Source organism: Ambystoma mexicanum, chromosome 5p (genome assembly GCF_040938575.1).
Source record: "Ambystoma mexicanum isolate Mex_15411 chromosome 5p, UKY_AmexF1_1, whole genome shotgun sequence".
Taxonomy (NCBI): Eukaryota; Metazoa; Chordata; class Amphibia; order Caudata; family Ambystomatidae; genus Ambystoma; species Ambystoma mexicanum.
The window spans coordinates 946198152-946224404 of NC_090930.1; the positions used below are offsets into that span (position 1 = coordinate 946198152).

General features: G+C 42.2%; 1 protein-coding gene across 1 annotated transcript in view; it reads right to left on the minus strand.

Annotated features, from left to right (window-relative positions):
* Positions 1-26253, minus strand: part of NDUFV2 (NADH:ubiquinone oxidoreductase core subunit V2) — a 359438-nt gene that overhangs the window by 183185 nt on the left and 150000 nt on the right. The window contains exons 3-4 of the mRNA XM_069613395.1: positions 25323-25385; positions 25129-25245 (exon numbers count right to left, since the gene is read on the minus strand). Coding sequence (XP_069469496.1) covers positions 25129-25245; positions 25323-25385 — 180 coding nt within the window. The remainder of the gene's footprint in view (positions 1-25128; positions 25246-25322; positions 25386-26253) is intronic.

The window sequence follows — 26253 nt, forward strand, 5'->3', positions numbered from 1 at the left end:
GGAAGCAAGGACAAAGGAACCATGATTCAGCCAGTATGGCCCCACTAGGGTTATCTGCAGTAGTCCATATACAGAAGTGGCCTTCCTGGAGTACGGCTGGGGAGCTCAGAACATACAGGGTTTCCCACTGACACAGCATTCCTCCAGGGGCTGGCCTAAGCTAGCTCTACAATCATATCAAAGGCGAGCACACAGTTGTAGGTCCAACCTGACTGGCCGATAGCCAAAACGTTGCCAAACATGCTTGTCAACTAACACTGGATGTACACTGGGAAGTCTAGAGGACATCAGTTTAAACCAAAACATCAAGTGCTTTTTTGGTATCAAGATTCTGATGCGTCTAAATAGCAAAACAGTCAATTTAACCATGCCTTGTGGTTCACAGACTGAAGGGATGGTCTAAAACAAAATGCCCAAAAGCAGGACTCAAAGAAAATTAATTAGCACTGCAATCGCTTCCATGTAGGTGCATATGTTTACTTTAAGGGTATAATCTGGTCAGAGGAGCATGCATTATTGAACAAACATGGGACACTCCACTGAAGAATTCCAAGTCTTAATTATCAAGACATTTTGTAATGTCTAGAACAAATGGAAGCGCAGCTGTATCGTGTAAGAATTCTAAATTGTATTGCAGTATACTCTTAGCAATCTGACAGGGAAGCGCAAGACAGACTTATTTTTTTTCTTAAATCTGAAATACTGTGGTGGTTTAAAATGCCACGCTTTCATGCGGGTCGTTTTTCTGTTAGGCTCAACCCATCTTTACCATTAGTAAATGATATATAGAAACATTCAGGCCCTCATAGTAAGAAAAAGATTTTGTTTAGGCTTATTATGTGTTTTTGCTTTTACAAATGCATTGAAGAGGGGTAAGCTGCTTGTTAAATGTATTGGTCAAATGTATAGCATTTGGTGAGCAGGCAAACAATTGAAGGTTAAGACCTTATGTCTTATGTTGGTTGTTGTAGCTTGACCAAATGAAGGGTTTGATGATTCACTAGGTGGCGTCGCTTCTTCTCAAGGGAAGCCCCTTCTCATAGGGAGGTGAGGCCGCTACCCAATAGTCCCCATAGGTGTGGTTTAATGCGGGAGGACCTCATGGGGAGGGAATGCATTACTGGGGATAAGGACGACCACCTGGGTGATAGACGGCACAGCAAACAAACCCAAACCTACCTGAAACCTCTAGCACTCCATCACAATGACTGACAACCATGTGCTATTGCAATATTAGGAGGTTCATTTCAACAACGGAGACTAAGATGATCCAAGATGTAAAATGTAACAGCTGGTCAGTTTCATCCACGGAGATGAAGATCATCCGAAAAGTAAAGGTCAACCCCAATGGAAGTACTGAGAAGAGGTGGCCCCAAGGAGCCATGGAGAGTGACTCATGGAACGAGAGAAAACCTTCTAGTGCTCTGCAGGGGAGTGGTCATTAACTACATAAAAACAGATGATATGATATAATATATGTCATTTATAACACACCTGTACACAAGTGTTTCTGAGCACTGAGTGATGGAGATAACCGTCCTGGATGCTGGCCAGTTGAGAAGGAAAGCAGCACGGGAGACAGTGCAGCCTGGGAGAATCAAAAAGTGGAGCAGAGAACGCTTTGTGGAACTGAAAGCAGTCCTCCGCTGGAGAAGAGAAGCAGGTGGCAAGAGTCCTTTGCACAGTGACGTGGAGCTGGTTGGGAACTTGGCTGAGGAGCTGTGGCACGATCTTGGGAAGGTGGACCGCACATTCCTGCAACATCGCCTACACTTGCGGCCCGGCGAGCAAGAACGAAAAACATGAGGCAGGAGCCACGGAGATGAGGAATTGGTCACCACTGAACCACAGTAAAGCCCACATCAAACGGGATTGTCTTTATCTAGAAGGACAGTCATTCCTTTGTTCCCCCACATTCTAATTTATTGCACTAATTGTTTGTGTAACATATGTATATCTGTACCATTATGTTGTTTGGATACCTGCATATGTCTGTATTGGTATCTAACAATGCAATGCTGTTGCTTTCACTCACAATGATTTTAATCTAATGTGAAGTAATGTCACTATTTTTTTTTTTTTTTTAATTTGAACTTTACTCGGTGAAAACCAAGTTTTGTCAAAAATCGACAGTAGTATGTGGTGCAAATGTCCCTTGATAGCAAAGGAAAATGTCACTATTGGTTGCCTCAAAACGTTTGGCTTAGTACGAATTTGACACTTGTGCTTGGATTCTTTTGTTTACCTCAGACAAACTGGTATGCCCTACATTGATTGTTCTACAACCAGACTGCTGATTAACATGAAATAAAATTCATGTATAAGCCATTCAAATAAGACAATCGAAAAGTGTGTAATTGGTTCACAAATAGTCTTCAAGGTTAAAGGATGTCAATACCCAATTAAAGTATGGGTCATAGGTGACTTAGTTAACACCATTATAACCTTGCTGAACGGAAAAACAAACATAACTAATAGTATGTTCTAACTCATATCGGGGGCTACCCTCCCCATGATACTCTACATTACAGCCCCAGGTTCTGCCTCTAGGGCGGGCCCTCTTGATGGAGATGAGAAAGGCTTGCACAACGCTCATGAACGAACCAAGACCCCAGGAAGAACCGGAAGAAGGTCCCGAAGCCAGCTACAACAACAGGTGTAATGCGGGAACAGGTAAGGGCATAAAGCTTGAGAATAAAGACAGGTTAATTGAAAATACTGAATGAGAGTTAATTGAACAGGATGATAGCAGTAATCTTCCTTATGGCAGTACTTGGCAGTAGAATGAACCAGGTGGACGTAGCGAAAAAGGGGAGCAAAGTAAGGGTTTGGAACCTAAACAAGATAAGGGTCTGGGACCTGAAGCAAAACCAAATACTAGGAGTTGCCCTGAAGACAGCGGCAGGGATAAATCCACTGGCCACCAGGGAAGATTCTGGGACCATGTCCATCACAGGCAGTGGGGGAAAGGAAATCATTGGTGATATAAGAAGGGTCTGGGACTCCGACAAAGGCATTCAGGCAGAGAGGAAATCTTCCTCATAATAGTGGCGTAGATAAGTTCAATAATCACAAGAGAAGGACCTAGGATCCTAAGCAAAGCGTGTATCAATCTTAAACAGTGTACAGTTTGCAAGAAAGACACATCCATCCTACGCAGATACATTTAAATGTTAAGTGTACAAGTCGATTTTCCATTTTCTTTCTTCCAGTGCTCCAATTCCTGATGAAACCTCGGCACATGCCAAAAATGGGGAACTGAAGAAGCTATCTGTAAGATATTTGGGACGAATTTCTTTTCTTTTCCTATAGGAAAACCCCATGCAAAAAGCTGTTCAAAACAGGATCAAAGTAAACATTTTTTAAAGTATGAAGTTGTTAATGAACAATTCTGAAATTGTGTACGCACAGGCGACTACCCTACATATTACTGTGGAATATTTTCTGATTTTTTTCATGCAAGGGTTCGAAAGTTGAGAAAAGTTTCTGAAACGCCATAGATACCAATGGAGTATATGTGTGATTTATTTGATTGTGTCTGTAGGAAACATTTTGGTACCATTCTTGCCATAGAGGGGAGCACGACTGCTGTGATATGTCACCAATTGAAAGAATGTTGGTCTAACATGGTGGCCACCCTGTTTTGCACTTTGGATAGGTCTCTACACCAGAGGACTGTGAAAAAACCTCCATAACAAGTAGTGGCAGCAGTGGGATACACAGTCCATAAACTACATTCTATATGTATTATGAAACAACTAAAAGAAGTTAAGGGTACACAGAAAGTAAGGGAGTCGGAACCACACAAATTAAATTCTACCCAAACAGTATTCTCTGAAGCAGATTAGAGTACCCATGACTGCTGCTCTCCCGGGGAGCCACTTGGTATTGACTAATGCAGAGGAAACAACATATTTAAGCATTAAGAAGAACTCTTAATTTTTAATTAAACCCCTTGAAAGAGGAACAAGGTCACAAAACCTGTGGCTAGGGAAATCAACATACAAAAGGAAGCCCAAAGAAAAATGTACAGAATAAATGCAAGCATCATAAAAAAACAGATGTTATTAGGATTTGTATTCTGCACAGCTGCCATTTACATGGTCTCCTGGCACTCTAACCAAAACCACCTATTCTTTTCCAGATTTGCTATTTATGGAGAGAGGGAAAAAGCAAGATTGCAGTGCTTTGTGCTGGTGTCACAGATTAGAAGCACTTTCTAGGTGTGATGGGTTAGGAGCATCGACTGATGTGTGTTCAGAGAGGGAACCTGATGGTTGCAGCATGGGCGTATGCTGTCTGGGGACTGGTTGTGTCAGCATTAGAGATGGAGAGTGTGTTGTTCGGAGTCTGGGTAAAGGATCCTTAAAATGCTGCGTGTGGGTGGGTGGTTTGAGTTTGCATGTAGTCATTAAGGTTCAGAAATTGCTGGAGAGTCGATAAGGAAAACCTCTAGAACCAACCACTGACTTGATCGGGTACAAGTGCATGACTCCACTGTTGGTTGCATTGTGCTTCTTTGTAGTTGTGGGGTGAGATCTTGCATTGTGGTTTTCTTATTGAAGAAGGGAGAGTTATAGTGGCGTTGTGTTCTAGTCATTGGTATCTTTCTAATGCAGCGCTGCCTTATAGTGTTGCCTGTGTCAGAGTTGGTTGATTGAGAGGTGCTATTGCCACTGTTTCAGCCGTTTTTGTGTTGAAGCCATGTTTCCAGAATGTCTTTTTTCACAGCTTGTTCATTGAATTTAACAGGGTAACAGATGCACATTGCACATAGCATACCACCACCATAAAATCGTTGATGGCCTGGTAAAGCTGGCAGATACACCGCCCGCCCCCCCCCCCCCCAAATCAGCTTTTCAGGCAGAACGTTAACCTCGAGGGGCGAGTGATCCGGTAACTCTAGGTTCCCCCCCAGTTGTGCCCGTTAGGCATGTGTTAGCCAAGTATGTGTATACCTTTCTGTTGGTGCCAGTCCGCTTTGTCTCTTAAGTCTCAGAGTTCTGGATTGTCCCATAAGGGGTACTGTTAAGTGAACTTCCCATTCCAGCCCATACTTTTGGTCACCTCTTTCCAGCTCTGTACTAATCTTTGCCCCACCGGGGAGGAAGACTATTCCCACCCGATCCACCATATAGTATTTGTATTGGGCCTTGCCTGGTTCCACAGGATAATTCGGGTCTTGTGCGGGAGCGCTCGGTCTTCCCAAACAACCACTCATTCGCCACCGCAAGCTGGGCCGCCCAGTAGTTTTTCTTATTCTGGTAGCCCCAGTCCACTGTCCCACACCGATCTAGTCAGGGTTTTAAGTGCAATCCGTGGGCTTTGGTTGCTCCATAATATTCCCCGGATCAATGTACTGATCACGTCAAACCGGTGTTGGGCATCGTAATTGGTGTGTTCTGCACTATGTAATGATGCCTCAGCAAGACAATCATTTTTAACAGGTTGACCCTTCCCAAGAGTGTTATCGGCAGGGTTGCCCAATGTTTACAGTCCCCCTGGACCCAATGTTTACAGTCCCCCTGGATCCGGTTAAGTACCGGGACCAGGTTGCCATCTAGAAATCTTGTTGTGTCCTAATGTATCCATATTCCCAGGTATTTAAAAGCCCTCTCTTTCTACTCTAAGTGGACACCCCTCCGGTATCGCCTCACCCCCCCACCTTTTATGGATATTAGCACCGACTTATCCCAGTTGACCTTAAGACCGCAATACCATCCGAATGTGCCAAGAATGCAATAAGTATTCTAATTGTTCTCAGACTAGATCTCCTGAGATCTCCAACATATATACCCGGGCACGAAACCGCACTGATCCGAGTGCATCAGTTTGCCAATTGCTCCCACCAACCTATTAGCTAGTACCTTGGCTAGAATCTTCGTCTCCCCGTTCTTCAAGGAGAGAGGCTGGTAAGCTGAACAGTCATTCGGGGGCTTTCCCTTCTTAGGAATGACCTCAATTATGGCAGTTCAGTCTCTGGTGAGTATCAACGTTTCTCAACTGTCAAGGAACATATCTAGCATGGGTTTTTGTACCTTGTTTCCCATACATTTCCAAAACTCCACTGGTAAACCACTTTTGTGGCCATGCAATCTGCAGATTTCCATGTTCCAAAGTTTGCCAAACATAGTGGAAAAGGTGCAGCCTCAGTGTCTTTCTCTGAAGAATCTTCTGGTTTCTGCCAGCACATCATTTCTGCATCTTAAACCTGTAGTCGGTTGGCAATGCGAGTTGAGCTCCCCAGTATGAACATTGACCAAAGAGAAAACTTTACTATGAAAATCACAACAGAGGAAGTAATCTTACCAATACAGATTCCTGAAGAAGGGAAAAGCCCTGGAATTAGACTGCTTCCCAGCCTTCTCCTATAAAACCTTTATGAAAATGCATCTCAAACCTATGTTAGAGTTATTTAACTGTCTGGCAACAAGGGCATGCCTCGACCTTGATGGGGGAAGTTCAAATTACATTAATACGGAAGGAAGGATGTGACCCTGAAAAATGCACCTCTTATCACCCAGTAGCAGTATTAAACATTGATCCAAAAAAGTAAGCAAAAATATTAGCAACGAGATTACAGAAGGTGCTAACAGATATAGGGATAGAAGAATCGGCTTTATAGCTAGTACACAGGTCGCAAACAATGTTAGGAGGGTTATAAAAATTTGTAGACATCACCCGTAAGAGGGGATGTCAAAGATCTTTGTGGCCTTGGATACTGGAAAGGCATCCAACAGCATTGAACAGCCTTTTCTATGGGGTGTCATGTACAGATTTGCGCTTGAAGGTGAATTTATTATAGAAGTATTTGTGCTTTACTACAACCCTTTGGCAAGAACAACGGAGTTCTTTCCAAGAGATTTGGGATGACACGGGGGATGAGAGAAGATTGTGCCCCCTATCCCCTTCATTGTTGTCACTGGCAGTGGAACCCTTGACCAGGGCAATAAAAGAGGATTAGTTGATAAATGGCATCTCCTGTGCAGGAAAGTCCCATAAAATGAGGCTGCTTGGCAATTACATTATGCTCTCACTGAGTTCACCAAGAACGTCCCTCACACCACTTGCTAGACTGCTAGAGACTTATAAAAGGATATCTTGGTGTAAATGACAAGAGTGAAATACTGATCCGAATGTTAAATACACCGCAATTAGATGCGCTCACTCAAGCCACTTGCTTTCGATGGTCGGAGGTTAGCCATAAATACTTCAGGGTTTATCTTAGTAATAGCAACTCCCTGTGCAATAATCAAAATTATCCAAAACTATTGCAGGTGCTTAATGCTGATCTTCAGAGCTGGCAAACTAACATACTCATGGTTCAGGAGAATAGCGGCTATAGGAATGAATATACTTCCCATACTCCTATCATTTCAAGGTTTTGCCGATCACAGTACTCACTACTGCCCCCCTCCCCTGTACTCTCCCAAAAAAGGAAAAATAACTGAATACGTTTACAGGGGAGTCTAAAAACCATACAGTGTCAGCAGAAAACATAATATGGCGAGAGGGCATGGACATCTGGGGTCCCAAATATATTAAAAGCCAAGCGGCCCAATTGAGGTCTTTGAGAATTGGTCGACACATGTAGTGTGAGAATCCGGAAATTAATAGAGTAAGAAATTGTTGGGAAGCCTTTGCTATCTAGGATATAGCTGCTGAAAAAGGGCATAGACCTCTAGCGATGTATGAAGATTCCCACTATAAAAGCTAGTATGAGAATTTGGGATGGGGTGGTAACTAAGATTGGCCACTTTCCCAGGACCAGCCAACCCAATATTGTAGCACCTTGAATTTACACTTGCATATAGAAGTGCATTTCATGAATGGGAGATTGGCGGCTGGACATTTTAAAGTCAGGTTTTACCACTTCTATTTTATTGAAGCTTACATAGCAAAGAAGGCAAACATGTGGCTAAACATGAGCAAGTCAAACTCAACATGCTGAAGATATAGATTGCATGAATCAAAAAGTATATACATTTCTACCAAGCATGAACATGTCAAACTCCAACATCGCATTTCATTTTACATGTATACCCCATCAATGTATCCCCTCCCAAATAAAAAAAATTGTAAGGGAGCCTCTTCCCACATGACATGCGCCAGCATGGGTCAATGTCACTAATGCACAATCTAGTGTTTTCTGAGTGATTTGGTTCTCAGAAAGTCTTCCTGCCCAAGGTCCCACTCAGTCTTTCAAACAATACGTTTTTATAGATTGGGGGACTAAAGAACATATGCTCTTTATCCCAGACGTAAACTAGGAAGGGTGACCTTGTTCGAGTGAATTTGTGTGTGGTGCCAGTCATTAGAACCAAAATTCTTTCCAGGGCTACGGTTCCCATCTTTTTCCTCACCAGTAAGCGACAATAGGACCCTCTGGAGCTTTCCAGAACCTTGCACGAGTGATAGTTGCTGCCATGAGTAAATTATTGATTAGTGAGGGGTAGCAGAAGGTTCGAACATTCCTGTTCAATCGCCATCTATTTAATGTCTCTCCCACCATGTTGTTAGTCCAGCATGGTCCCCATTTGGGCTGCCAAATAGAATCCCCAAACCGACGGGGCATTCAAACCACCCTCCCCTTTCGATCCAAGTAAAGCTTGTAAAAAGAGACTTGTGAGCTCAAATGAATTTCCCAATTACACGTTGGAGGCCCTGTAAATCCCTGGGAGGGATATGCATAGGGATGGCCTGAAAGACAAAGCAGTTTCGAAATCTGTTGCATTCCCCAGTGTTTCAAGTGTTCTTTAGCATTGTTGAACAACGCTGGGATGTTAGCTTTCATCAAGTCTTCATATTCTTATGCAAGTTTAACACCTAGATATGTAATTTCCTCCTCTGCCCATTGAAATGCATATGCTAATGAGAGGGATCCAATTGTTTTAGACTTTGCTGTGATGTTTAGACCCATGGATTTGTTATAAATCCGGACCTGAGGCGTCGCCAAAATTCAGCAATAGGCTTAATACTACCAGGAAGGAGGGGAGGGGCCTAGCAAGGAAGTAAATGATGTCATCTGCATAGAGTGCCACTTTGCGGTTTACAGTGTCCTGCAATATCCCATGTACGTGTGGGTGTCATCAAATCGGTTGGGCTAAGAGCTCCATCGCCAGGGTGAAAAATAAAAGTGACAATGGGCAACCTTGTCTGGTCCCCCCCTTACCAAATGTATCAGGGTAGTCCATTGGCTATTCACTCTGATTTTTGTTTGGGGAGTTCACCATTACATATTGCATGAGATGAGGGCCAAAATAATGCGTTTTCAAGAACATTTCCAAGTACTCTCAATGGACACTATCAAAAGCCTTGCGGGCGTCAAATGATAGTATTACTATTTCTTGCAGAATTTGAGGAGCCAATGCGACGAGATCCACCACCATTCCGATGCTGTCATGCGACCCTCACCCCAATCGATAATGAAGCTCGTGTGGTCCCGATTTATCAATGTTGGGAGAGCCTCACCCATTCTCATGGCAAGAATCTTGCTATAAATATTTGCGTTTGTGGTTAGCAAAACTATTGGGCGATAGGAAGTACACTCTTCTGGGTCTTTCCTTGGTTTTAAGAAGAGTGACATTGAGGATTCAGCCATAGATCAGAGACCTCTCGCGTTTCTAAAAATGAATTACACAGTTTTGTGAGATGGGGTGATAGGATTTGGGCAGAGGTTTTATGAAATTTGTTTGTGAAGCCTGCAGCCTTCCTATTGGGCAATGGATGAATTTCTTGGACCACTTCCTGTTCCGTTCTTCGGGTTACCAGCATTGCCTGGTTTTCCTCTGTCACTCTTGGGAGGTCCGCCCGGGATGTGAATCTGACCATTTGGGTTGGGTTCCCTCTTATTTTGGGCCGTCAACACTTTGTAATAGTTTTCCATCACCTGGAGCATCCTGGCTTCATCAGTGTGTCTCACCCCTTTGGAATCCTTCAATGCTGTAATAGTTACGTTCCCTTAGTTTGCGCAATTTAAACGTCAGCAATTTATTGCCTTTGCTACCTTTGGTGCAATACTGTTTTGTGTTTATTAAAGTTGGGCTGTTTTCTCGGTTATGAGGGTTTCGAAAATTGCTCTACTATACATAGGCCCCTGAACCCCTTACTGGAACCTGTCTGGTTATGTACCCGCTCCTTCTCTCAAACATGCTCTAGAAGCTCTTGGTATGCTATTTTTTACATGTGTATGCTGCTGTTTGATTTAGTAGTACCCCTGGGGAACTGCCTCTCCCGCATCCCACACCATCCGGAAATCTAATTCCCCCATGTCTGTTTCTGCAAAATAGGTCGTATTGTGTTTAGAATGTGTGCCCCGTTTGCTAAGTCCTGCAGGATGAAGTCGTCCAGTCTCGACTGTTGGAAGTGTTATTCCCAAATCTATATCTTTTACTGGGGAGTGGTCTGAACGGGTTCTTAGAAGTATTTCAATCGTTATAGTATCCAGGATCAGAGTGTTGTAGAGTGAAACCATGTCAAGTCTCGAAAACCCTTTGTGCACTGTGTAATAAAAACTGTAGTCGCGTTCCCCGGGTTGAAAGAACTTTCAAACTTCAATGATCGAGTTCTGTCAAAGCCTCAAAATTTCGCCTATCGTTATGCAATAGTGGTATGGCCTTTTCCTCTACAGGGTTGACCACACAATTCAAATTGCCCCCAATTATGACCTCCCCTCAGCTAACCCTACCAGTACCCTTGAGAGTGTAGACGTGAAGCCAAAAAGGTGTCTTGTCCCTCATTTGGGCCATAGATGTACACCCAGAGGGATTTTGCTGCCATTGACCAAAGTCGTAAGCAGTAAACTCCCTCCCTTCACTTTCCCTAAAAATATTCTTTGATAGCAGTCCCCATATGGATCAAACCCCTTGCTTTTTGAGATCACGACTTGCAAAATATCCAGTAGGATATCATTTGGTGCATTACCAGGGTTCAGCAACCAGAGTTTCTTGTATGAGTATTATACCCGCTTCTAAGACTGACATTCTTTGGAATATATATTTCTTCTTAATCAGTGAATTAAGATCCTAGGCATTCACAGTGATTGACCGCTGTAAGTTTGTTGAAGAAGAAGACTGACAGAGGCGGCATAATTTTGGTTATAGACTTATTTAGGGAAATGGAAAAGAAGTCCTTGCTATCCCTAACTTGTAAGAGGGGTTTCCCTGCCTTTAATACTAAAAGGGTCCGTTAAGATGTCCATCAAAGAAAAAAACTGTCCCGTCTCAAAAACCGACTTCTATCGTCACACTCTGAAACTAAAGAGTAAACTAACAAAGTTCCTTCTTTAAGGAGAGTTGCTCCTTTCTTCTGCTTCTGGATTGTTGCTTAACCAAAATGTTCCTTTGCATTGTGGGAGTGCTTTGAGAGTGCTGTTTGGCTGTGTCCAGCTCTGGATCATGCTCTGGTGTGCTTACCATTGGACTACTCTGACTCAGCAATCCTAGCAGCACGTTTCCTTCTGCATATTGTGACTATTGCTGATTGTGTATGCGGAACGCTAAACCCCGCCCCTTTACCTAGAACTACTACATATACTCTGGTGTGCGCAAGCATTGTGGGAGTGCTTTGAGAGTGCTGTTCAGATGAGCAGCAAGCAGCAATCTCAATCCTAGAAGGTTAAAACAAAATGCCACTCTATAACCTAACAGCAATACCTCAACATGGAGGTAATATGTTTGCTGATCAATCAACAGAGCCTTCTACAGCCACAAGCCAGGAACCTGATATAGAAACAAAGCCTAGCAATAGACCCAGAAAAAACAAAATCCAGCGCTTGAAATCGTTAACGGGTGACAGACAGTTTTGCCAATCTGGCAAGCGTAGTATGCTTGCTACCGCATCTAGGCAACCGAATAGGACTACTGAACAATCAAACTCATTGCAAGCTCACCCGCATTCAATTGTACTTAATTCCATGCCAGCCACGAACGTCGACCAACACGTAACTGACGCTGAACTATTAGCCTGTCCTACACAGAGGAGCCAGCATGACCGTAATCATCAGGAAGACATAATTATGATTGCTCAAAATGCATTGCAAATTCCGTCACCGCTAGTCACCAAGGCAATAATTCACACAACTGATAACACACAACAACCAATTCTTTATTCGCAAATTGTAAAAGAAATACAATGCAGGCCCCAATGATGCCTCCAAAATCTCAAGCGCAGTCCATTACAAATGAAGCCTTGATCTCATGCAACAAGCCTACTGAGTTAACTGCTGGCACCATTTTACAATTTTCAAATGCTAAGCACACAATTTGTGAAGCTCAAGTAGAGGACCTTACAAGTAAGCCTCCTCTAAATGTATCGCATTCACCCATTTTATATCCTGAATCTTCCAATTCAACTTTTAATTATTCTGTTTCATCCCCCCACATAGTCTTTTGTAAAACCTATCCCGAGACCCTCATTTGGGCTAACCCATCCACCTAACCTTTTGTATGAAACCAATTTAACTGCCATCAATACAGGGATTTATTGTCCAACTAAAATTTGTGACACACTAGAAGAAAAAAAAACAGACCTACAAACCACTCTACTAAATCTATCATCCAAAGTAGACTGGTTGGCCATCATGATCATGTATGTCTAAAAATAACTCAAATTCCGGTTCCAGGCACTTCTCAACGTGATGCCGCTGGAGTGGTGATTAAGCCCCTTAGGACAATCGGGGTAGGTTCTCAGACAAGTGGGCCACCTGAAATTATGGTTCAAAATGACACTGTTATACAACTTGATCCAACATGTTTTTCAAGTATAATAGATGTCACCGAACCAGAACAAGGGCAGGAACTATTATTTGATGTTTTCCAGCCACAAAAACGCAAGGAAAAAAAACAAAAACAACAAGAATCAACCTTTAGCATTTAGACCAGCAAATCTAAAAAATGTATTGAATCATTGACCACACCAACACGCATAGCAACATCTAATGCCCAACCTAAAACTGCCCAAATTCCTCTAAATGAGCAAATGAAATCCAAAGGCGAAATTCAAATACAAAACCCTCCCACTATATGCGTATGACCGGTTACTTCCCATAAGTGAACCGTAGGACGAGGAATATAAAAAACAAATGAAATAATCAACCTATTCCATCTCTTCCCTTCCACAATGAAGTGAAGTACAAGATTCCTTCAACCACCCACCACCTACAGACACCGATATAGGAAAAAGGTGGATCCTCATGACGACGGCCCATATTTTTTGACTATGGAGCAAAAAAGTTGTCGAACATCCAATCAATTTATTAGTCAGGCTAACATCCCTGCCAACAGAGAACACATTCAATTTTGCCCCATTCCAAATGGAGAGACTATCGTCTCCTCCAACCAGGGGGCGGTCACACTCCCCTCAAAAAGAGTAATTCCAAATCTCCAAGTTGTACCGCTAGAAACGACACCGACACCAGAAATTCTTCACTTAAACAATCACATATGTTAATGCTAACAATTAATGATAGGCAAAGAGGTGATCCATTTCCGAATCAAACATTGCTAACCGTGTTCAAGGCCATAACAAATTTGAAATACATACAGTCGCTAAATATTCAACATATCACATTCATTAACACAAAGATCGATACAGTGAGTTTTATACCATCACAGATTGTTTATCCTTTGTATTCCAAATCAATTCTTTAACCAACACTATGGATTTCATTTATATATAAAGAAAATAATAAACACACCAAGAGCGAGAGAGAAATCTAATCCTAGGTTTGCTATAACCGACTCCTCACAAGCTCACACATTTGAACCCCTTTTTATCAATTGTGAAGGGAACCAAGGTCACTTAAAATGTGAAGTCTATTTTAAAGATGCACCTCGAGACGCAGGGCAACAATCATGGTTGTGGCTTATAAAAGCCATTAATTAAACAAACCATGGTAAAAATTACTAATGCCAGGAACCAATATTGAAGCAGAACCTCAGGATGGCTATATGGAAAACTAGAGGCTTTAAACATTTGACGCGACACAATGAAAAGCATACACTAGCCGAATTTGATATCCTTGCACTGGAGGAAACTTGCATAACCACTGAACCCATATGGCCCAATTATGAGACTTCCTGGGTACCTGCCATTAAACAGTCGAAAGGGAGACGCTCTGCAGGGATGCCAACAGCTATAAAACTGGATTTAAGCAGTACACTACTGTCATGGGCATCACCTTACTCTTGTATCCAACTAACAAAATTATCCTCATCAAATCCCGTTTCCCCTTGGCCTTCATTCAGACAGAACCTGTATTGGAACCCAGTGGCCATCACGGATGATGAATTCTTTGACCTGGTAAATTAAATGCTGGACTTGATTACACATGAAATGGCTATTTGGACAACAATTGTTGGAGAGCTAAACATCAGATGCATTCCCATGCATTCCCCTGAATGATTGTGTGTTTTCAGACAAAGCGGCTAGGTGGTTAAATCGAATGAGTGAAAGGAATTTCATCATGTTAAATGTAACTATTGAAGGCGATATTTCACCTGCTCCAACGTGGAATAGAGTCCTTGTTTGCCATATTGGACTATGTCTTTATTTCCACATGTTCCATTAATAAAATTCAAAATCTTGAAGTAACCCCAACAACAGATAGTGACCATGATATGATATTTATAACACGCTTAATACCCTGAGGTTTCTAAGTGCGGACCCGGGGATTGAACCTGTGTTGCTGCGTGTTGTCTTGCTTCCAAGGCAAGCACATTGCCCTTAAGCTATCCTCCCCTAACATAACATACTAGAAGTCACATGGTCACAATTAGAACACACAACAAGAATATTATAAACCTACTATCTAAATCCTAGAGGTGAGAGAGTAAAATGGACAACATCCAAGCTTGCTACCCTCTTGAATCGTCAACATCATGATCTTACCAACTGACATACACATGTAAACCTACCCTATACAGAAAGCTTGCACCTCTTTCTCGACAAATCTCAGTGGTTTTCAGCCGACATTCATTCACAAACACACGTACAATCCTGTTATTCACACCACAAAAGCCCACCTCCGAAAAGAGCTCAAAAGCATTAAATTGGATAGTCCCATAGCAAGAAGATTAAAAACCTCTCAAATCTGTACTACTAACGGAAATGCTCTTAAGCAATATAAAATATTAAACATGCAAAAGGATGGTGAACGGATGTTGGCGGCTATGGCTGCCAAATCGAGTGCCCAAATTTGGGGCTTACTCAAAGATGGCACCAACAACGCCAGTGAACAAGCCTGAATTGCCCATTTCTCAACATTGTTTGTGGAGTTCTCTCCCTACCATCACCCCTTCGCTGTACAAAAACTACCTCTGCATGTTAGTCTTAGTTTCTTGATTAGCATGATGTTAACATGATCAAAGTGCTTCTAGAGCCCCTTGCCCGGATGGTCTGTCTAATGCTACTCTCAATGCCCATCCCGACTAGTGGGCTACCATTCTAGACATAATATTCCGAAAGATCTTACTGACTGGATTGATCCCTCCTTCATGGAAACAATCCATCCTTAGGGCAATCGAAAGGACCCCATTACCGCCCAATTGCTTTACTGGACATCCCGAGCAAAATGTTTGCTCGTCTGGTATTGAGAGAATTGATTAAATGGCTTGAAGCAACATCACTCATGAATGTATATGAATCAGGCTTTGTAAAAGGCCTGGGTACATCGGTCAACTTCCTTACTCTTTCAGCTAAAAAAAAGCAAGTTTCATTAACTAAAAAAACCTATATACCTAGCATTCATAGACTAAGGAAGCTTTCGACTCCATTCCAAGAGATCAAATGTGGAGCAAACTAATGAAAGCGGACTGCCCACCTTTCATTCTAAACCTATGATATCAGTTTTACTCTAACACCTCAATTAAAGTAAACCAAAATCAAGAAGGTCTATTATCTAAGTCCATCCCTATATATTGTGGACTCAAACAAGGGTGCATCCTAGCCTCTGCATTATTCAACATCTACATCAGAGACAAATATACTTTTAGAATTTCCTATATCATTTCTACCTAAAGTTGGTAAATCTCCTTTGTCTTGGCTTCTCTATGTCGATGACTTTGTCCTAGTTGACCACACTCCAAAAGGCCACCAGAGAAAATGAAGCGCGCTAGAGAGCTTTGCATTGGCAAAGGGCCCAACGATTGACACACACAAATCAAATATAATGCACCCTGAGAAGGGCAAATCAAAGTGAACCTTTAAGTGGGCAATTGGCAGGCTCCCACTTGATATCATCTATGAATTTAAATATCTTGGATAAAATATTAATAACCCACTAGATGCACCATATAAAAGAATTAAAACACAAAAAAGAAACCTTGACATCCCAAGGAAAAAGAATACAAAGAAAGTATGGAAAATTCTCTTGCTTACCTGTCAAACTTTTACAAACTTAAAGTTGTACCTGTCGTTACATATGGCGCGCAAGCTAAACTACCAGAGAACCACCCAAAATGGGACCATCTACAAGGACTATATTGGAAAAAGATCCTATCATTGCCAAAGAGTATGCCCATCAAAATGATTTGCTACGAACTTGTATTAGCATCTCTCAACGCTATTGTAGCTTGGCATTCCTTAATCCTATTCAGAAAATGCTTATTGAACCGAATTCTTCCATCTAGCTTGGTTCCAGCTCTTGCTTGCGTCCTTGAAAGCAAACAAGACAAAATCACTAGAAACTTGGAAAAGCTATTGCATCACAACCATGGAGAATACAGATATCGAACACCACCTGCTCATAGACAACCCTGATCATGCCAAGAAAAAACGATTGCTCTCTGACTGTGCCTCAACTTGGGACAAATGCAAATCAATATAAAATATTTATGGCAAATTCAAAATAAAATCGCTTCACTAGCTGCCGAAATATCTTATTAAATTTCCAGACCAGAAATACTCTTCCCATTCAATGAGACTGTGCTTCAATTCATGGCCCACTAAAGCTCCGAGAGCGTCTCGATCAAAAACCGCGATATGACAAATCGTGCAGATCTTGTAACCTCCCAAACCAAACTGAAACCCTGGAACATTTATTTGTTGAATGTACTAACCTATTATCACTAAGAAAATAATACTTTTACAAGTATTTCCATGTATTTTCTATATCATCACAAAAACAAATGTGGTCTATGATCTTTAATGCAAATCATATTTCCATAAATCTTGCAACTATAAATTACCTTTTACGGTTGAAAATTCACATGGAACACAATTTCCTTGAGTTAAAACTAATTTTGTAATAATAAATTACCCTCTACAGTTGAACATCCAATTAGAACCCAGCCCTACGAGGCAAATAAGTACTGGGGAAAAGTGAATGGGAACTCCCAGATGACTAGATAAACACTTATTTAATCTATTAATTGTCAAGATCCGAGTTCACACACACACAAATGTAAATAAAGAATCTCTATGATTGTGAGAAATGGCACTTAGAAATAATCCTTGCCGAAAAATGGGTGCAATGAGCGTCTCGTAATTATATTGGTGCTTCTAAAGTTGCTGAACTAATGTAGAATTGTTATAATGTACATAATACACTTAAGTACTGTGCACAGGCAACTCAACTCTTAAACAATGTGATTCCCGGAAGGCTGTATTATAAGCTATATTGTTATTTTGCATAGTATTGTTAATATCTACTGTTAATTTTAAAGGATCTCTGATGAAAATGTGCATAATAAGAATCTTTTCCCCCCTTCTCTGTTGACATATGTCTGCTTTTTATAGATCCCCCTGCAAGTTAATATGCGTAACACCAGTTCTATATATCAAACAAGCTTCCTGCTCCTTCCTTTAATCATCCTATGATGAGCTTTTATTTACTGTATAATGGAAATGATTTTAAATTGTGTGTTGCAACTTTTATTGGAAAGATAACCTTCAATTTTAACATTGCAAGAAACAGTAAGCTGTGATGAAAATAACTCTACTTTCTCTTTCTTTTAATGTATGCATTGTAAATTTATCTCATATCTTCTCTATTTTTGAATTTGAAAGGTTATTTACAACCGAAACAAATCAAGAAAAGCGTGTAAAATGTTCCTTCAAAGAAACACCATGGGGAAGGACTCCCTACCCCCAATTTGCAGGTTTCAAAACAACAGTCTTTATCCAATCTCCTGGAGAAGGACTCCCTTTCTCCTGGTATTACTGCATATTCGTTGCTTTCAGATTTATACACGCTTTGCCTTGGAAGCTTGCTGTCAACAATGTCCCAAATCTTCCTATGATGCTAGATCCATCTCTTGTGATTCGTGGACTTATCTCCACCACTATGAACAGGAAGATTTCCTCTCTGCTTTAATCTCTCTTTGTTGGGGTCCCCTTCCCCAGGGTCTGCGATGGACAGGGTACCAGAACATTCCCTCCTGGCCAGTGGACTTCTCTGCCACTGTCTGAAGGGCGACTTCCTCTGGTATTTAGTTGGAATTGCTTGGGTCCCAGATCCTTCTCTTATTTGGGTTCCAAAACCTCAATTTCCTTGCCTTTTCGCTAGTCCCACCCGGTTCACTCTCCTGCAAAGTACTGCCATGAGGAAGATGACTTGTATCCTCAAGTTCGATTAACTCATATTTAGTATTTTCAATTTACTTATGTATTCTCAAGCTTTATGCCCCCTACCAATTCCCACGTTAGACCTGTTACATTCGTTAGCTTCGAGACATCTGCCAGCTCTTCCTGGGGTCTTGCTCCATTCAGGAGCATTGCGCAGGCCTTCCTGGTCTCCGCGGCTCCTGCTCCACGTTCTTTGTCCCTGCTCGCCAGGCCAGTGGTGTAGGCACTGTTGCAGGGCTGTGTGGTCCGCCATCATAAAGTCGCGCCACCGCTCCCCAGCCTCCAGCCACGTTCCTGACCATCTCCACTCCACCGGGCAAAGGACTCTAGCCGCCTGCTTCTCGTCTCAAGCCGATGACTGCTTTCGGCTTCCCCAGGGTGGACCGCTTCCCGTGTTGTTTTCTTTCTCAGCTGGCCTGCATCCAGGACGGTACTCTCCTTCACTCAGTCCTTTGTTGTTTTGGTAGCCACTGCCTCGCAGAGCACTAGTACATTTTCTCTCGTTCCATGAGTCACTTGTCATGGCTCCTTGTGGCAACCTCTTCTCAGTACTTGCATTGGCGTTAACCTTTGCTTCTCGGACGATCTTCATCTCAGTTGATGAAACCGACATGGTGTTACATTTTACATACTCAATGATCTTCCTCTCATTTGTTGAAACTGACCTGATGTTACAATAGCATATGGTTGTGTCAGTCAGGAGGGATAAACAGGTGCTAGATGTTTCGGGTAGGTTTGGGTTCAGGTGTTGTGCAGTCCATCACCTAGGTGGTCATCCATCTCCCCAGTAAGGGAGTCCCCTCCACAAGAGGTCCTCCAGCATTAAACCACCCCTAGGGGGACTAATGTGTATCAGCCTCACCTCCCTATGCTCATGAGAAGGGGATCCCTGCTGGGGAGAAGTGACACCTAGTGAATCATCATAGTTCAGCAGTTCCCATTTCAGATTTCTCCCGGGACTGGCTGTCCAAAGCAGGTTATGGATCCTAGCGTGACCGAGTAGACCCAAGCAAGTGTCCCCCACAATGATGCGACTGGTACAGACCAACACATAATCCGCTACAAAAACCAAAAGGAAAAACATACTAAAAATATAACTAAGCACTTTCCTAACATAAAGAAAGTCAAAAGTAAATCCACATTTGTCACTGCATGAATACATTAAACTTGCACAGAAAGGTGGTAGGAGTGGATAGCTTGCCTTAATTTAGGATCTTAAATGGTCCAATAGATTCAGGTACTGATACCCTTCTAAGTAAATGGAAGCGAAACTGTAAGGATATTTTAATACAGCTGAACATAGATCAAGAAACTAATGCAAAATCCTAATGCTGTAAAAAAGAAGTTGTTTGCCGCACCAAGCCAGAGCCCCCACACCAGCAGGCAGTGTTCACCGCTAGGATCAAAGCTCTGCCACTGGAGCCCTGCACGTCGCTTAGCTCGCCCAACAGCCTCGCCAGGGCTCACACTGCCTGCACCACCTTGGGCCAAAACCAGAGGACTTGCGAGCTTGTGCGCAGCATTTTCAAGGCAAAGTCATGAGTTTCTAATGTCAGCTCCGATCCGCCAGTGTTCCCCCTTCCATCCGGGGAGTTGTGCAAGCAGATTAAGGGCAAATTGCGGTGATCATAAGGTGCTTTCCCCGGAAGCCTATTGCAAGCATGTCTGCATTGTTCCCCGCTTGGCCACGTCCCGGCTTTAGTCAGCTATATCAGGAAGAGTGTTTTAGATCATTTGAAGAATGTAAGGATATCTTTGGAATTCCAGGCAAAGACCACTCCAAAACAAAAAAGGGCCTCATCTCCAAAATCTATAAATACCACTTCTATGACGAGGTAGGAGATTGTGTACCAATATTTGTATTGGCATGGAAAAAGGGCCTACAAGAAGTGTCTTATATCTCACAAAACAAATGGAATAAGATTTGGTTGTACTTAAAAACAAAAATTCATCAGTGCTTGGCATTCAGAGCATGCATATTAATTTATAGAAGGATATTATATAACACCAGATAGAATTAAGTGTGTTTTCTTTCTCTCTCTCTCTCTCTCTCTCTCTCTCTCTCTCTCTCTCTCTGCAAGTGGGGGTGAGATAGCCGATGACGAGACGCAGTATTCACCCTTATTTTGTTTATCCAACCCATCCTATGTTTTAGAATTGTAATTGGTTATTTATAAACATGCTTAATACCCAAGCGCAGACCTGGGGATCAAACCTGTGTTGCTCCGCATCATCTTGCTTCCTAGGGGATGTGTTGCCTCTGAGCTATCCTGCCAAGAATGCTCCAAGGTCCCAACCCCCCCCACACCCCTTTTACACAAACACTCGGCCGAGGAAGAGGGTGACTGAGAATAACAACACTGACTTGCACACCTCGTACAGGCCATGTCCCGCTAAATCGGGTCAGGCAAAGTCAGACACTTAATCCTAAATGCATACACCGAATACCAATTAGCTCTCCTAACACAAATAAAAGGCAGAAATCAAAGAGACCCTCTCAGCAAGGCAGAACACAAGAACGAGCAGGGCTTCCTAGACAAAGGCAAACCTACTGGAGCAGAGCGAGGGACCAAGGGACAAGAGCTATGGGTGTAAAGCCCCAAGGCTTCCCTACTGGAGATCGTTGCCTCCTAAAGGCCGCTAGAGAATCGTGGAGAAGACCAAACCACACAAGTGAAGGCTGCATTGTGTTTCAAGGACGCCAGCAAGCCTCTCGGGTGAACGGCAGAGTTGGGGAGGCAAGGCCAAAGCTGTGGTACTAACCTTGACGCCTGAAATTAAATCGCAAATCCCAGAAAAAGATGCACACAGCCGGTGAGTTGGCAAGCGACCTGAGAGACCGTGTGTGTTAAAGTTTGAAATTGAAACATATCGCAAGTGAAGGATACACTCGTGTGGATGGGACGTGAAGTAGGCAGACCTGTGAGTGAACTTTGATGTAAAGAATAGCTGGAAAATCAGCAATACCAAGTAACAGAGTGGTCCAGTGAAAGGAAGTACCAACTCGAAAGCCTCTGTGAAAAGGTACTTTGTTTAAAGCGAGAAAGTGAATGAACAGTAAAAAGAAGAAGATTAATTCCTAAAGGAGGGAAGAGTGAAAGTAACAGTGAACCTTTGAGTCAAAGTGGTCCTGCAGTGGTCTGACAAATAAGCCACACACATTCAAAAACCAGTCTCTGCTTGCAATACCATGCCTCCCCTACAAGATCTAGAAATTAAGCTGTCCACCACCCAACTCTAAGCCTGTCTGACCCTACCACTATCTTAAAGTCAGGAGAATGTCTTCCTTCTCCTGAGGCTCGTTGGTTTCTCACCAAACTTTCAATAATTCATCTTCAGATAGTCTCTGGTGACTGTTTTTATCAGTTAATTCATTGTTGTATTGGGCTTTGGTTTCTTCTTTTTCTTTCCTCTACTAAGAGTTTTTCTTTTCTCTTCCCACTGGTAAACTTTAGAAGGTTTCTTTCTGAACAGTTAACAATCTTTCTTTTCTTTCATTTCTTTGCCTTAAAATATGTTTACTATATCCACTTTGTTCTCAGGCTTCTCTTTAATCACTTAGCCCTCTACTTTGATTAGGCCTCCTTAGTCTTGACTGATACAAATTTGGTCACTCTCAGAATATTTCTCATTCACTCCTCTGTGTACTGAAGTTACAATATTTTTCTCTTGACTGAGACGAGCATGTACATTCTATACTGCTCATCATTCACTCTTTCTGGTATTGTTATATTATCTTTCTCTTGACTGACTAGTATGAGCATTCCAATAATGATTCTCATTCACTCCACGGGTCTCCCGCTGTCCCCATTACCTTCTGTTCTCAGGGCCATCACCAGGGTTTTCGGTTGTTGAGGGTCGGTTCGCTCTCGCTCTGATGTGGTATCCTGTGGCCTTCACCACCTTCTCTTCAGTATTGTCAACTTGGACGGCTGTACAGTATTTGGTACACTGGCTTGTTACGTGTCAGTTGTTGCAGAATGGTTTAGAAGTTGTTGTGAGGACCCTCGGTCAACCACAAACTTCTGGTGGTCACACCACCACTCTCAGGCTTGTTCATTCTGACTTGGGATGCCACGCGCCCAGCTACACACCCTACTGGCTTCCTCGCTACTGGCTGTAGCACGTATTGTCACTTTTTGCCCTCTTATGATTGCAGGATGCTGCGTGTCTTGCCTCTGCTTCTTTCTACAGTCAGTGCTCGAGCCTTTTTGTAACTCGTGGGCACTCTCCTCGCTTCTCCAGGCTCCTCGCCATTTTGGACTTGTAGCCGTGGGGCTTTCCCTGCGCAAGCCTTTGTTCCTTTCTCTGAGTCTTCTGCAGATTCTTTTCGCCCCTATACGCCCTCTTATTCGTCCCAGTGGAATGGGAATTTAAAGGGAGTTTTTCTACTTCCAGTTGGAAATAACACAATGGTTTTCTTTCTCATACATTTCCCCCCAATAAGGTTTTAAGATGTTATTTTATGAAGGTCTTCTAGGGAGTTCCTCACAGGATCATTGTACCCAAAGGGGGGGGGGAGGGTTACTCCTGGTGAGGTCCCACTTGCCTCTAACCCTAGGGAAGGGTATTAGGGAGCAGTCTCACCTCCCTAGTCTCACAGGGGGGAGGCTCCTCCTTGGGGAGAAGGGACAAATTCTAGCAAATAATAACATACAGGATAGATGCAGCTATGTTGGCGTGGATGTAGAGGGGCTGGCACCTATCTGCATGTATGGTGGTATTGCCCCAAAATGGAAAAATATTGGGAAAAAATGTACAGAAGTAATAAATAAGATGGTTGGATGCAAAGTCACATGCTACTTAGAGCTATGTTTGATTGGCACAGTAGATGATCAGATGATTTGGCTACGAAAACGACCTATAAAGCAAATGTTTTTAATGGGCAAAATTGGCCTTGCATCCCACTGGAATATATCAAGTATACCATAAGTAGAAGACTGGATGTTACAAATGTGGACCTTTTTAATCTGAAAAAATGTCCTGTGTCAGACGATGCAAAGTTCACTTTTATTAAAGATGGAACTGCTTTGTAACGTATGTAGAGCACACTAATTTAGATTACACATGCCAAACAAATTGAGGGTGCTAGGCTGCTCCTAGCATCCCAGTATGCACTGTATGCATGGATTAATTGCTAGCTGGATGGATAAGGCTGACTTAGATGCCCGCTAGGAGACCAGAAAAACATTCACAACACCTCCTGTGATGGGAATGATATGCTGTGTAGTAAAGACATAAGGGGGGGCTGTGAAGGTGTTGTATGTTTTGCTTTACTACTCCTTAACAATACTGTATATTATGCAGGGGACATTTGAAGATGAGGAGTATTTTGATTGTACTGTTGATCTTTCTCAAATTATCACTAAAAACATGCGAATGCAAACTAACAGATTCCTATTCCAAGATTTCCAGTAGATCCGTTTTGTTCATTGTGGTAAAGGTAATGCTGAAAAGTATATACCCCGTTTCCAGGTATCCCTTTAGATCAATCTGGTGCATTCTGGATGATTAGTGAAAAGTACATATGGCCTGTTTTGAGGTAGTAGAGTTTACTGGGGAGATGAAACACTACATCTTTAGCATGCTAAAAAAGAGTTTATTGATGAAAGCTTCTTGAGTGAAATGGCGGACTTTCCAGTCCTAAATTAAACTATTCCAGTCTTGTTTATTACAAAATTCACTGTCCAAATGTGTAGACTCCAAGCCCTGATTACATATCCCATAACATATCTGGCTCAGCAGAGAAGACATGAACTGCAAACCAAACAGTGTCGCCTTGCAGCCTTCCTAGTCGCCCACAAACTCATTGGCCGAGGAATACATTGGTGAATAGACCCATTCATAAAAACTAGGAGGAGATGGGCTAGAAAATGTAGAGGGCAGTACATGGCTTCTTCCACTAACACAATGGGAAGGAGACGCACTGAACGAAAGAGTTGGTCCTTCTTCCGGCATGCATGTACCTTTTGGGATGCTAGGGCACTGGTTACAATTTCTTTTATTCTTCTAATACAATAGATCTGGCTGACTTCAGACAGACATAACAATAACTTTATGTTGGAGTACAGATAAAAATCAGTCTAATCCAGTATACCTTTAGGATGCTCTCAACAATGAAGAGTGAGTTCATCAATTGTTTTAGTTAATCTATAAACAAATGCACATACTTGCAACCATCTGTTAACCCCACCATATAAGAATACTAACCCGCTTACACTAAATGATATGAACTGGAGAATGCATCAAAGATAGATTAGCACATCAGCAATACTTATGTAATTTGAGTTTCCTTTTTTGTAAGCAACTAGCTAATGATCACAAAAGTGACGAGCATTTATCATACTAGCGGTCTCTGATTATAGGATCTTCTTTCCCTAACCTGCTTGTGAATGAGGCCATTCAACCTTTTTATATTATGGTTCTGTAATTTGACTACTAGAATACTTCAAAAACAGAGGAAGATTAATTAGAACTGTACTTGCAGGCTAATAACCGAAACAATGGCTGATGCTAACAGTCTACCTGCTAATTTCCAAAAGGTTCCTTTGTACCATTTCATACCTTGTTCATTGCGGAAATTGGAAGCCATCCATTTTGCCTCTGAGCCAGATCCAGCACTGGGATTACAGCTGCTGCTTTGTGGCCATCAGGGTAGTCACTCACTATTGCCTCTACTCTCTATGAAAAAACACAAAAACATAGGTCAGGCAGAAAAACACTTTTTTAAAACCATTGGATTGGATCTTTCAGCATACCTTATAGTTTTCAGCTGTGAAATCAAATGGAGTATCAGGATTGTTCTCTGGCGTATCTCTGTGCTGGAAGACAAATAAATACAAATTGGAAGCAAATTTGAAAAAATCCCCCAATGAACTTCCTTTAGTAACTTTCGGTTCTTGATTGTCCTTTCACTAATCATTGTATTCAGTACAGGCAAAGCAGACATCTGTTGCAATATTCGGTGCCTGGACTCTTACTTCCAGTAATAGTACTTGATAACGCTTGCTTTGAGGAGATGAAGGGAGGGAAGATTGTAGCGTATGTATCATAGGAATCCTAGGTAGGTGGGTGCTCAGTGGTTCCTGCCAACACTGTCCCAAAAAAACACCGGTGCACTGTGTTAATCCCCATTACATAATATAAAATATAAAACACCCTCAGCACCAAGTAAAGTGTTACTCATTTCAATCCCAGCAAGGAGGCGAAAATATTTATTACATAAATGCCAACATGCCCCATTACAGTGAGTAGATGCTAGTCCATTCCTGGTTTGCATTCTGGAATGTGTAGTCTTGAGTTTGCAATGGGGAAAAAACTACCCAGAACAAAAAGTGAACATCAGGACTGGACTGTGACCTCCAGAACGGAGTGGGGCATGTAGGAATATATGTTCTTAGGTCTTTCTTTGAAGTTAATTTGCAGTTGTATGTAAAAAATCACAATTACTGACTCTTTCCATTTCTATTCTACCCATTTTCAAATACAATGCTGCTTATGGTACCTTAGCAAGATATAACCAGTTGTAACTGCCTACCTTTCCACTGCAAAGGGGAAGAAAGAAAGTAATAGACCTAAGAGACAGACTCCTTGCTATATGCACTTCTGATGTCAAAGCCTTCCTATCCAGTGACCACTGCACCATGAAGAGTTATTACCTCTGATATCTTCAGCCAGCAGTGAAGTCCT